Below are 12377 nucleotides of genomic sequence, written 5' to 3' on the forward strand. Positions count from 1 at the left end.
TAAAGAAGCAGTCATGCAAACATCTCCAATGTTATAACAAACACAAAGCACAACACTTTTGAGTGATGCAAACCAACAGAAATTGGTGCCAGTGATGCGAATATAAGAAAAGATGAAAAAATGAATCTGATGTTCTGCTGAGAAGGCCTCTCAGCTGAGGTTCTCCCAGACTGTGGATTCTTCTGCAGGTACTGAAAATCACAGAAACTCACAGATAAGCCTATTGTGGCTGTTTTGGGCAGCTGGAGAGGTATGATTCAACTTTTAAATACAGACAGGAAGAAAGAACAGAAACAATCACATTTGTAAGACTGATAAGACCTAAACAAAATAGCATAGGTCTTCCACAAGCTGGAATTTACTCAGAGCCTTCTTGACGTGATGTTCTTCTGCTTCCCTGGGCACTGTGTCTGTGGGGATGTTGTGGTGTCCTGATGACACCCAGTTTATGCTCCAGTTCCCCCATTGAAAACGCTACGTCCAAATGAACAGAATCAACCTTTTGGGAAATAAGTAAGAGCTTTTCTTTTTTTCTATCTCAATGAAGAATCTCGATTTTGACTTTCTGTAGAAAAAAAATTGTTGAGAAGCAGAGATGGGTATAACACCATTCATAAAACTTTCAATGTCAGCAGACATTCTGCAGCCTCCTTTCTAATTAAAATAAATACTAATACAAAGTAAATATTTTTGCTACATCACAAAGTTTGCAAACCCCTCATGTTTTCCAAACTTTTTGAATGACTGCAAGGAAAAAGCCACTAAAAATGTCTCTGAATGAGCCCTATCCGGTGTGTACATTACCTTTAATGCGTTTAGCAAAGATCAGCACAGTGAAGGTGGAAAAAAAACCAAAAAAAAAAAAAACAGGGGACACATGGAGGCAATGGACCCCACATTGTGCTCCTGCAGGACTGTGAGAGATGACAGAGAATTCTTGTTTACCCTAAAACGGAGGAACGAGCAGCTGGTGTTAATCATTGGTTTGATATTCAGACGTAAGAGGCGATGAGGAGGTGGGGAAGGTTTATCCTCTGCACCCACATGAACCTCACATTCTTTTTCTTTTTTTTAATGTTGGGGGCTGTTGGCCCCTCTCCTCACCTCCTCCCTTCATCTACATCCTTCTGTGTCTTGTTACTTAACTTTAAATGTTTTGTCTGGGAAGGAACCAATCAATTTCCTAATGCTACAGCCTGTCTTTTTGTACCAACACGGGGTTTCAGGTGGCATATGTCGTGCATATAATGACATTCTGGCTGTGACAGTGTGGCAGAGGATTAGGGAAAGCTAAACAAGGCCACTGGGGGGCTGCACCCACACTTTGACACAGCAAAATTCCACAGATGGTAACAGTAAAAGTGGTTCAAGAATGGTCTGTCCACATTCTTTTCCATGAGAGGACATTTTTCAAGTTCTTTTCTGAGGCAGGAAACCAGAGTTTATATCCAATCACTGCAGAGACTGATGGATACCAAACTTACCCAGCTTGGGTACGGGGCTTGTATTAATACATGCAGCCATAAATATAATTTAGAATATAAAAGTCAAATTCCCAAAGTAGCTGCTTAAGTCCTTAGGGTCAATTAAGACACACCTTTTTTGAGTTTTACATTTTTTATGCATGTATAAAATATTTGTCATTGTCGCTTTAGCTGGCATTCAACACCTCTTGAAGTTAGCCACTGATGCTTCAATTAAAGAAGTCGTCTCCTTGAGGGCCGGTGTCCTGAAACTTTTCCATGTGTCCCCTGTCCCTAGGTCATTAGCAAGACTCTATAGAACTTGACTGCATGCTGGAGTGGAAACTCCTAACTCGACTCCTAACCCTACTCAAGTAAATTTAAGTAAATGTAAGTGTTCAGAAAAATGTACTTGTAAAAATACTTTTATTGCACCATGTTCATTCATTTATGAGCTGCTGTAACATGAATCAAATGGATTGCCACCTCAGCATGCATTCAAGTTATTTAGGCTACGTTCACACTGCAGGTCTTAATGCTCAATTCCGATTTTTTGATCAAATCCGATTTTTTTGTCTGCTCGTTCACACTACAAATAAAATGTGACAGCAAACGCGCTCTAGTGTGAATGCTCAAAGCGGCCCGCATGCGTAAAAGAAGATGTCACACACAACGCGCTGTTTAGACCCAGAGCAAACGGTATTGTTTGACTTATGGCCCTTAATATAAAGACTTCAGACTTCACGTTTCCCAATTTTTGCTTTAAGTTATTTTTTTATTTACATAATAATGTAGATAACCTAATAATTATCCTTATTGCTGTTTTAGAGAGGAGCGGTGCTTCAAAGGATAGTTGCAGATTTCTGTCAGAATCTGCAGATTATGCAGTACAAATAAAATGTTCACGTTTCTCCAAAGTTGTCTTCCCAGCAGTTTCACCGGATGGCCAGGAAGCGTTCGCGATGTCTTCTCCGGCGCTGATAATTGGTGTCTGTCTTGTGTCAGTGACGTAAAAGACGAATTTAATGCTACTTGACCATTCACACAGCGGTCGCTTTCTGAAACATCGGATATGTATCAGATTCAGTACCACATACGAAAGTGACCCAGATCGGATTTGAAAATATCGGATTTGTGCCGTTCACACTGTCATACCATGATCGGATATGGGTCGCATAGGGTCAAAAAAATCGGATTTGATGCGCTTTCGCCTGCAGTGTGAACGTAGCCATAGAGTCTTGCTAATGACATACTAATTGTATTCAGGTGTGCTGCAATAGGGACACATGGAGAAGTTTCGGGACAGCGGTCCTTGAGGACTGGAGTTGGAGACCCCTGAATTAAAGTTTCACAATGTTGTTGCAACCAGTGCAATTTGGGGTAACACCTATGTCTTTAAAAGAGCTTTCATTTTCCAAGGATTCTTATTTATCTTGGTTTGAAATCAGACAAAAACAAAATCATGGTTATAGGGAGACCTACAACATATCATTTTGTTTTGTTATGTGCCCAGAGGTGTTTCCATGATTATTGTTACAACATTAATTAATTTCCAGGTCCGTCTTTTGTTCTGTAGCTCTACACGCCTATATCTGTATAATTTACAATTCAAGAATCTATTTATTTCATACTACTGTGTTTTTGTCTGTGTTGACCATGTACTTGATAAAACACAATGGACCAAGCAGCTCCAACACCAGCAGATGACATGCACTCTTTGATGCACTAACCATCAAAGAGTGCACAAACTTCACAACTCAAACATCTAGGATTCTGTGCTTCTCCACACCTCCATAATCTAGGACCTATTTTTTAAATGAAAAGCAAAATTTGTTTTCAACTGCAATGATGACTTTGGACAGGAACAGTCCATGAATAACAATGACAAATGTCATATCTGTTGCCATCTATTGCAAATCTCTTGCTGTCTAATTGACCAAATGTATAATTCAGAAACAAAAAGACACAGCTAGTTAATGTAGGGAGTAACATACTAACAATTCAGTACAAACAGAGTTTTTGTGGCAGCCTGAAATCTGTGTGTAACATAAAACATTATTTGCTTTCAGATCTAGTGTGATGTTTGTATTATATATTGCGGTAGGTCTGGCAGTAGATAGTGTTACACTATGTTACACTATGTGAAACTAAACCGTAATTGTGCACCAAGGCTGCCATCTCTCATCGTGCAGTTAGAAAGCCTTGCTATGAGGGCATCTCTGAAGTAACGTTAAACACACAGTTTGTTAGCTTTGCAAATGAGCTGAGTTGCTATGATGAGCCAATAGAGCAGGAGTAGGCAACTCCAGGCCTCGAGTGCCGGTGTCCTGCGGGTTTTAAATATCACCCTGGGTCAACACACCTGAATCAAATGATTAGTTCATTACCAGGCCTCTGGAGAACGTCAAGACATGTTGAGGAGGTAATTTAGCAATTTGAATCAGCTGTGTTGGACACATCTAAAACCTGCAGGACACTGACACTCGAGGCCTGGAGTTGCCTATCCCAATCTACAATATCAAATGCTGCGCTAAGACAAAACCAGTGTAATCACTGTCAGTCAGACTGTCAGTCTGTTTTCCAGATTGGTGTCACAGACCCAGAGGACCTGAAGAAGGGGCTGACTGCTATGCAACAGATGCACCTGGACAAAGGAACAGCCTCGATCCTGAGTGAAATCTCAGCCCTTACCTGACCGTCATTCACTGCATCTTTCACAGTTAGAAACTTGAAGCCCAAGATGCTGCAAAACACATTACAGAACCAAATCATTTTCACAAAGTCTGCTGTTGATCTTAGTAAATGGAAGAAGATGCATACTTCCCTTGTTCAGAGATTTACAGATGTCGGTTTAGGGCAAAAAAGGGTAAATCTGTAAAAATTTTAGTAATATCCTTTAGTGAAATATTAATTCCTTCTTTAAACTCAATTTCGACATTATTTCATATTAAATATTAAAGTTAAGTGGCAAAGATGGTGAAATACTGATCAGTGGACCGGGGATTTAATTCTGGCATGTTGATCCATTCATACTGTTGCATCTGACTGTAAGTAACTGAAGAGGAAAGCACAAGACTGGTAACATTGTGAATATTAATTTAAATAATCCTGATTCATTATAACATTCACATATTATTGTTACACACTAAAAAGGCCCCATTAATGCCTACGCCTAATGAGGGAAGTAAAAGAAAGAAACATGAATGTTGCTCTGTGTGCGCATGCTGCTGAGAAAAGACAGGGCAAGCCTAAAACATTGAACCTGCTCTGCTCATTGTAAAAAGGAAAACAAGATGCATTTTTATTCAGTTCAGTTTCATCAAACTCTTGGTATTATTGCAGAGTTTGAATACATGGGGCTTGACACCAAAAGCTCAGAGCATCAGAACAAAGCCAGTTTTGGCACTGGCCTCACAGCTTTGAGCAATCCGGCAATGCCAATTATGCACTCTTTCTGATAACATCTCTTCCTCTCATTCCAAATAAACACTTCTAGTGGCAACTGTCACACATTGCCGCAAAATAAGACATGCTTTTTGGTGTAAAATTTTGTAAAACTTAGGTTTTGTTTTTCATTATTTGATTGAGCAGACAAGATGCACTCATCACCACATACTCCATGACTGCAACAATTACAATATGTTAGCAATCTGTGTGCATTTATAAAGTAAAAGTCAAATTCCCAAAGTAGCTGCTTAAGTCCTTAGGGTCAATTAAGACTAGAGATGGACCAATCCGATATTATGTATCGGTCCGATACTGACGTAACTTACTGGATCGGATATCGGAGAGAAATAAAAAATGTAATCCGATCCATTAAATATCAAAAAAGCACCTCACAAAACTTGCGACATGGCATAACTCTGCTCATAACCGTAACACGTCGGAGCAGTATGCGTCACGTGATAGAGCGGCTGTATGTATTTGTAGCATCGCTACTAATCCGGCATTTCATCTCCGAGGAAGTTATCCCAGAGCGAAGTAAAGCAAGTGTGTAAGTTCATCTCTGAATGTTTGTAAAGCATTCCCACGTTAAGCTTAACAACCGATATATGGAGCGACTGCCTCTTTCTCTCTCTCTCTCTCCTGCTGCTACTTCAATCATGAAACTGATTAATGATCAGCTGATCGGCTTTTCTGGCGCGAGTCCGTCTCTCTTGTTTGTTCGCGCCAGAAAGAGGAAACCAGCGGCTGAACAACAGCAGCACGTTTAAGCTTGATAAGATGTTGTTAGAATTTATTTAATATTACTTTCTACACCAGGATCGTTTTCTACGTAGCTGACGGCTGGTAACTGTGCAGGGGGGATCTAGCAAAGTTTAGCCAGGGGGGCCGATAGGGCATGAACAGGGAAAAGGGGGCACAAAGACATACTTTTCTTTCTTATTCTCATTTAAAATGTCTAGCTTTTAATAAATAATTATCTGACTCTTACACCCAAAGTTTTAATCTGATGTAAAATGTATAGAAGTCCATTACTGTATATAGTAACTGTTAAGTCTAATATACCCTAGTAAGCTATAGTACTTTTTCCTTTGGGAAGGTACCATCTGTGCAGTCTGCAATTCTGTTGAAGAAAGATGTTGAATCTATTTAATTAGTCTTGAAAAATAATTTATTTCTGTGTATTTTTTTTTTTTTCACACTGCATCAAATTATAGTTGATTACGTCGATTAAGCATCATGAGGTGGAGGGTGGTTCCCTATCTATTTTTTTTTCTGGGAGTTTTAGAACCCTATTATTTAGGTTGCTTACTCTTTAAAATACCAGAATAGGGAGGATGGAGTAGGTTTAAGTTTATTAGATTGATCAGTATTGCTGAACTATGAAATATTTGGGTGCTGTGTATTTTTTGCATACAGGTATAACAGAATACCTTTAGTGTTTTGTTTTGTTTTTTAACTTGAGTATGAGCTTATACAAAAAGATATTTAAAAAAGCAGTTTTATTGATTAAAAAATACACTATATTCAGTGTTGGGAAGGTTACTTTTAAAATGTATTCCATTACAGAATACAGAATACATGCCCCAAAATGTATTCTGTAACGTATTCCGTTACGTTACTCAATGAGAGTAACGTATTCTGAATACTTTGGATTACTTAATATATTATCATGCTGTTTACAACTACTGAATGTACTATTGCTGTGATTTATTACTGTTACTGAAGGTCCGCGGCTCCGAACCGTAGTAAAGGGACCTCTGGCTAATACGGTGGGTTCTGTGTCGGGCTCGTAGCCGAAAACTAGCTTTACTTTGTTGTCTGGGTCAACTTTGCTAGTGAGAGACAGAGAGAGGCGTTGAAAGGCTGCTCCAACGGAACTTATTGTTTTTGGAGGAAAACACGAACACGGTGTACAGTCGAGTCTTAATAGCTTACTTACAACTGGGCTCGTCAGGCTCTCTTCTTGGCTGCAGTGGTTATTATTATATTTACATGCTTCCAGCTCCCGTTTTTGCTCGATGACAGCTCGTACTTTTCCTTTTTCTCCCTCCCTCGCTCACAGACACATAACGGGTATGGCAGTCCATTCTCCCTGCAGCACGGACTACACTGCCCATGATGCTACATTCTTTAGAGCTATACCTGTAGCATTCTGCCTATTAGCTTAGCACAACAACAACAAAATGCCGCTCTCTCACCCAGGAAACACGCAGAGAGAGAGAGCGTCACCCTGTAACCATGGCAACCGTAACACTGCCGCCTGGAACAACAGAACGTAGCTGTCAAACAAAACCCAAACAGTCCTGAGCCGCCACAATATAAAACTGGGAAGTACCGCTGTGTAATCCATTTATATCAACAAAGTAACTGTATTCTAAATACCACCTTTTTAAACGGTAACTGTAACGGAATACAGTTACTCATATTTTGTATTTTAAATACGTAACGGCGGTACATGTATTCCGTTACTCCCCAACACTGACTATATTGGATTCATATCGGTATCGGCAGATATCCAAATTTATGGTATCGGTATCGGACATAAAAAAGTGGTGTCATGTAGGGCTGCCACGATTAGTCGACTAGTCACGATTACGTCGACTATCAAAATCGTCGACAACTGATTTAATAGTCGACGTGTTGTTTGAAGCTTTGTAAGATCACAAAAGACGCAGGAATAAGTAGTAGGATTTAAGAGTGTAATAACGGACTGAAACAGAAGATGGCAGCATTGAATGTACAAGGATGCCAACTGCCATTAAACCCCGAAGAAGAAGAAGCTGCGTCCCAGAATTCATAGCGCGGCCCAGCTCAGTTTCCAACAATGGCGGCAGCTAGTTAGTTTTAATATTACTCTTATTATTCTTTCTGGGTCACAAAATAAACATTTAACATATTTTCAGGCAAGAATGGAGCTGTGTAAACCTCAAATATCTGCTCAGTTTATCAAGACACCACAATTTTCAAAAGTGCTCCGATGTTTTCGGAGACGTCTGTTACCCACTAGCTCGATAGCTAGCCGGGGCAAGGCTCACTAGAGCCGTGAGAACACCGGACTCCCGGCAAATCGTTTCCAAACCCACCGCCGTCTTTCGCTACTCAGGTTAAACATATATAAGTCACTTAGATAACTTAAAAATGTTATTGTTTGGCTTTTTTCAGTATTTTATTTGTTCCTGAGTAAATCGGTTTGGCTGAGATTAAAGTTATAGTTTTTACACAGCTGAATAAACGTCAAGCAGACAACTGATTATCAGAAGTGTGAGATGCTCGAGAATATACTCCGGTATCCCGTGGTATTTTAGATAGCAAGGAGTTTATTAAACTCCACCAAAACAATCTACAAATTTCATTAAAATTTAATAAACTATCATCTTGTCTTTATTTTTAGTTAGCACATACCTTAAACACTTAAAGCTGTAAGCTAATGATAGTTATATAAGAGCAGATGCATGCTGGTGCAATAAGCTGTACGTTTTACGTTCAATGGATGTATGATCTGATTAGTCGACTAATCGCAAAAATAATCGATGACTAGTTGACTATCAAAATAATCGTTTGTGGCAGCCCTAGTGTCATGCCATCTCTAATTAAGAAACACCTTTCCCCCCCTCTCATCACATAAAACATACACATCTTTTTCAGTTTTATCATTATTATTTACATTTTTTTTACATTATAAAATTATTGCACAGGTCTCCCCCCTTGGGACCATAAGCAGCTATCCAGAGGTTGATGGTGCTGCAAGCTAAACCTCTGGGAAACCAGGCAACTCAGTCAACTTAATATAGACCTTAATAATTTTTCAAAAACACAGCCAGACAACAGCAAATTTTCTAATTATTTAAAGTAACTAAGAGGCGGTAGCATCCAAAATTTCACACACAAACTTTCAAGGTATCATATCAACACAGCTTGAGGAGCATTTCAGTTGTGCTACAGTGCTTAAAAGCCCGCTCTGTTGTGCGTTGTTTTTTCACATACACTTTAAGGCTTTGGACCAACAAACTACCAACACCACACTGACTGGGTTCAATTCAACAAAATGTGTAAAAAAGTTTCTAGTCTCTTGCCCACCCTTTACACTCTATGTTTGTTTGTCTGTCTGTCTGATACCCGTCTGTACATGTACATGCCATAACAGGACATTCCAAACAAAACACACAAATATACACACACTGTATGGAGCACAGTGGTGCATAATGCTACCACATGGCAGCTAAACATACGAGAACCATCAAAGGAAATGTGATCCAGCACCTCGTTTTTTTCCTCCGCTGTTCTAGAAAAGTATGAAGTGTTTTTATTTGGCCTACATCAAAACGGGTGTGACTGTGCGTACTGTGTTGAAAATCCCATAAATATTTTGACCTAAAACACATCTGCACCCTCCCTCACCTGTCCACCATGTTGGGGTCAGCATTTCTGGACAGCAGAAGCTCCACGCAACGTGCAATTTTGTCCTCACTGGCAGATGCCGTGCAGCTGGCCATGAGCACCGTCCAGTGATCTGTGGAAAAGAACAACAACAATTTTAAGAGTCACTTCTATTTTAATAAACATTTAGTTTAGCTCGGACTATTAAAAAATACATTAAAACCATATCAAGCTGGCACCAATTATACACATATAAAGATTGCCACTGACAATAGAGACAACATTTTTTGCTTATTTTGTGTCCTGCTCTTGAATAGAGAAGATGCAGACAGACTGCAGCTGACAAAATCCACCTGTGTGTGAAACTCATGCCAGGCACATTGTTGTCTGGTGTCGATGCAGCTGCTTGGACGTGCAACCAAAAAACACATCCTTGTTTGAGTCTAGTAAAGCTTTAGAGGAAGCATTAAGAATTATACTATATGGGTTTGAAAGCTGATTCACGTTTGGCTGATGCTCGTCATGAAAAGATATCAAAGAAACAAAGCAGTTTCAGAATAGTCCAATTTTAGAGACCTCAAATACTACGTTATTGCATTGACAAAATCATTTTGAAGTGATTATTACATGGCCAGTTGCCCAGGCACATTAATGGCTACATTAATGGCTACATTAATGGCTACATTAATAGCGGATGTCTACTACTACTAGGTTTTTAAATGTCTGAATGAATGTCACTATCTGCCCTTGATTTACTTTTGCCCTCACTCTTATTTTAAAAGACCAATTGCCACTATCCAGCATGTTTGCTTGGTCATGTTCCTCTTGTGGCCGTCTATGATAACATTCAGCTGCTCCTTCAGTTAGTCCCTCCACTGTCTCGAGAACATAGTACTGCTGCAAGGTGAAGGGCCACTCTAACCAGAACCTGCAACATGTGGATGCAGAGATCACCAAGCCTAGACTTAACAAGAACTACTGTCACCAGCTGCTGTTCGTGACGGTTCCTCCTGTGTGCCCCTCTTTCCGTTTCTCACTTTGTGTGTGATTTTGAACCTGTTCTAGATTTCTTCCTGTTATATTTTGAAGATAACTTCCCTCCTTTCCCACCGTTCTTCTTCCCACTCCTGTTAACTTCTGATTAAGTTCATCTGTTCCTTACATCCTTTAAATCTGTGTCTATTCCTTCAATCTCTGTCAGGTCATCTTATTTGCGTATTTGATATGCTTTTTCCCCCTTGCCACCACTCAGCAATGCTTTGGGTATTTTCACATGGATAAATAAAAAACCCTAATTGAGTCCCTTAAAATTAAACTTGGTTTTCAGTCAGTGTTCTCTCAACTACTGCCAACATTTTTGCTGTAATGAAAACTGCAATACTTGAATTTAAAAGTACCCTACCTGTTTACTGAATGGTTTCTTCTGGCCAGTAGCAGTGAAGCTCATGTTTTTACACAGGACAAGTGTTCCTTCTGTCTCATGTTTGTTTTTGAAGAATTGTGTAGTTAAATCACTGTATTACCTCATGGAAAAAAAGGGTATGCTATGCTTCTAATTTATAATTACATTACTTGATTGATGATTTGCAGTGATATAGAAAAGGATAAAATATCTCAACCTGGATGGAGCAATGGAGACTGATAGCGGTTTTATCTGGCATCAGGAAGTGTGGCTGCTTTTATGGGCTCTTTGACTTAAGAGGATTTGTCTCCTTATCTTAAACTGATAAAAGTATTCTGAGACCTGTGGCAATGCTCTCAATTCCTGGTTTGTTCCGGTAATGAGTGACTCTCTAACTTGTGTGCTTCTAAATGCGTTTAGATGTTTCCCTGTATGTGTGTTTGTGCGCACAAATACCTAGGTCTCTACATCTGTATATGGGTTTCTGTGTCTTTGTGGCTGTGCATGTTTGGCTCCATATCTGTGTGTGTTTATATTATGTTCGTGTGGGTGTAAACCAGACTGCCTGGTTTGCGTCTACAGAGGCCTGGAGTAAATAAATCTGAGGCCTGAGAATAAGTGAGAGGGCATGACAGCAGCATGGTGAGCTTTATCAATCACTAATGCATTCCTCTGCTCAGCATCACTGCTTGGACAAATGCTATCAGGATCTGACCACACGTCAGCCCTCATCTACTCCATTTAATTGTTTCCTTCACCTGCCTCAAGCAGTGATTGCCAAGAAAACTGTGTGAAATCAGTCACACACAGTCCAACTCAGCATTCTGGACTGAGAATTAATTGATATCAGATATCAACACACTGACGAGTGCCATTGGTCTTGGGTCTGGGGACTTTTAGCAGACAAATGAGGGGTTTTCTTTGGTGGACACTCTGGGAAATTAAGAATGGAGTGATTTTAAATATTTTATAGTCAAACTGACAGGGATGGAGAGGAAAAAAGTTGATGTTTTTATCTTAATCTGAGTAATTTTTAATTTTGGTATTTTTAAACTGAAAGCCAATCAGTTTTCATGGCTATTGTGTCTGCTGGTATTTGTGAGTGCTGATCAGAATAAGAAAATTCTGGAGTGTAATTTTTAAGGTTTGGGCAAAATGTACTGCATGTAAAATCACACCAGATAAACCAAGTGTGCTTGGTTCTATGCTTAATATTTCTGGCTAGTGATAATGCCTTTAGGTGAGTAACATAATTTATTTACAAGAAAACAGACATGAGAGATCTGATGCATTTATATTGTGGATGATTCGACTTAAGGCCCAAGCAAAGAAAGCAGGGAACTATTTAGGAATGATGACTACATCCATCTTTTCCTATAAAGACGATGGTTCAAACTGTGGGGAGAGTTTAATCTATTCCAAAATCTTTCATCAATACAAGCAAACTTTCCAGAATCAGATCATAGTCAGTGCTAAGCTGCAGCTTTGATTCTAAAAACAGTCCAATTTTTAGAGGTCAAAGGTCCCAATTACTGTAGCTTCGTTGCTTTATCATAAAGTTACATTCCATGTGATTCACTAGGGAAAAAAAATGAGAAAAAACATTTTCACCAAAAACTAAACACAGATTCATTACTATCTGATTAAAGTAGGCTCAACTTTCATATCTCCACTGAAAACCATACATA

At 39.4% G+C, this 12377-nt stretch overlaps 1 protein-coding gene across 2 annotated transcripts in view; it reads right to left on the minus strand.

The window, feature by feature from the left end:
* asz1 (ankyrin repeat, SAM and basic leucine zipper domain containing 1) overlaps nucleotides 1–12377 on the minus strand; it is a 41682-nt gene that overhangs the window by 22023 nt on the left and 7282 nt on the right. For both annotated transcript variants that reach the window (XM_006782312.2, XM_006782311.3), the window contains one exon: nucleotides 9309–9420. In XM_006782312.2, the coding sequence (XP_006782375.1) occupies nucleotides 9309–9420 (112 nt within the window). The remainder of the gene's footprint in view (nucleotides 1–9308; nucleotides 9421–12377) is intronic.

The sequence above is a fragment of the Neolamprologus brichardi genome, chromosome 7 (assembly GCF_056152115.1).
Source record: "Neolamprologus brichardi isolate AB-2024 chromosome 7, ASM5615211v1, whole genome shotgun sequence".
NCBI classification, from domain to species: Eukaryota; Metazoa; Chordata; class Actinopteri; order Cichliformes; family Cichlidae; genus Neolamprologus; species Neolamprologus brichardi.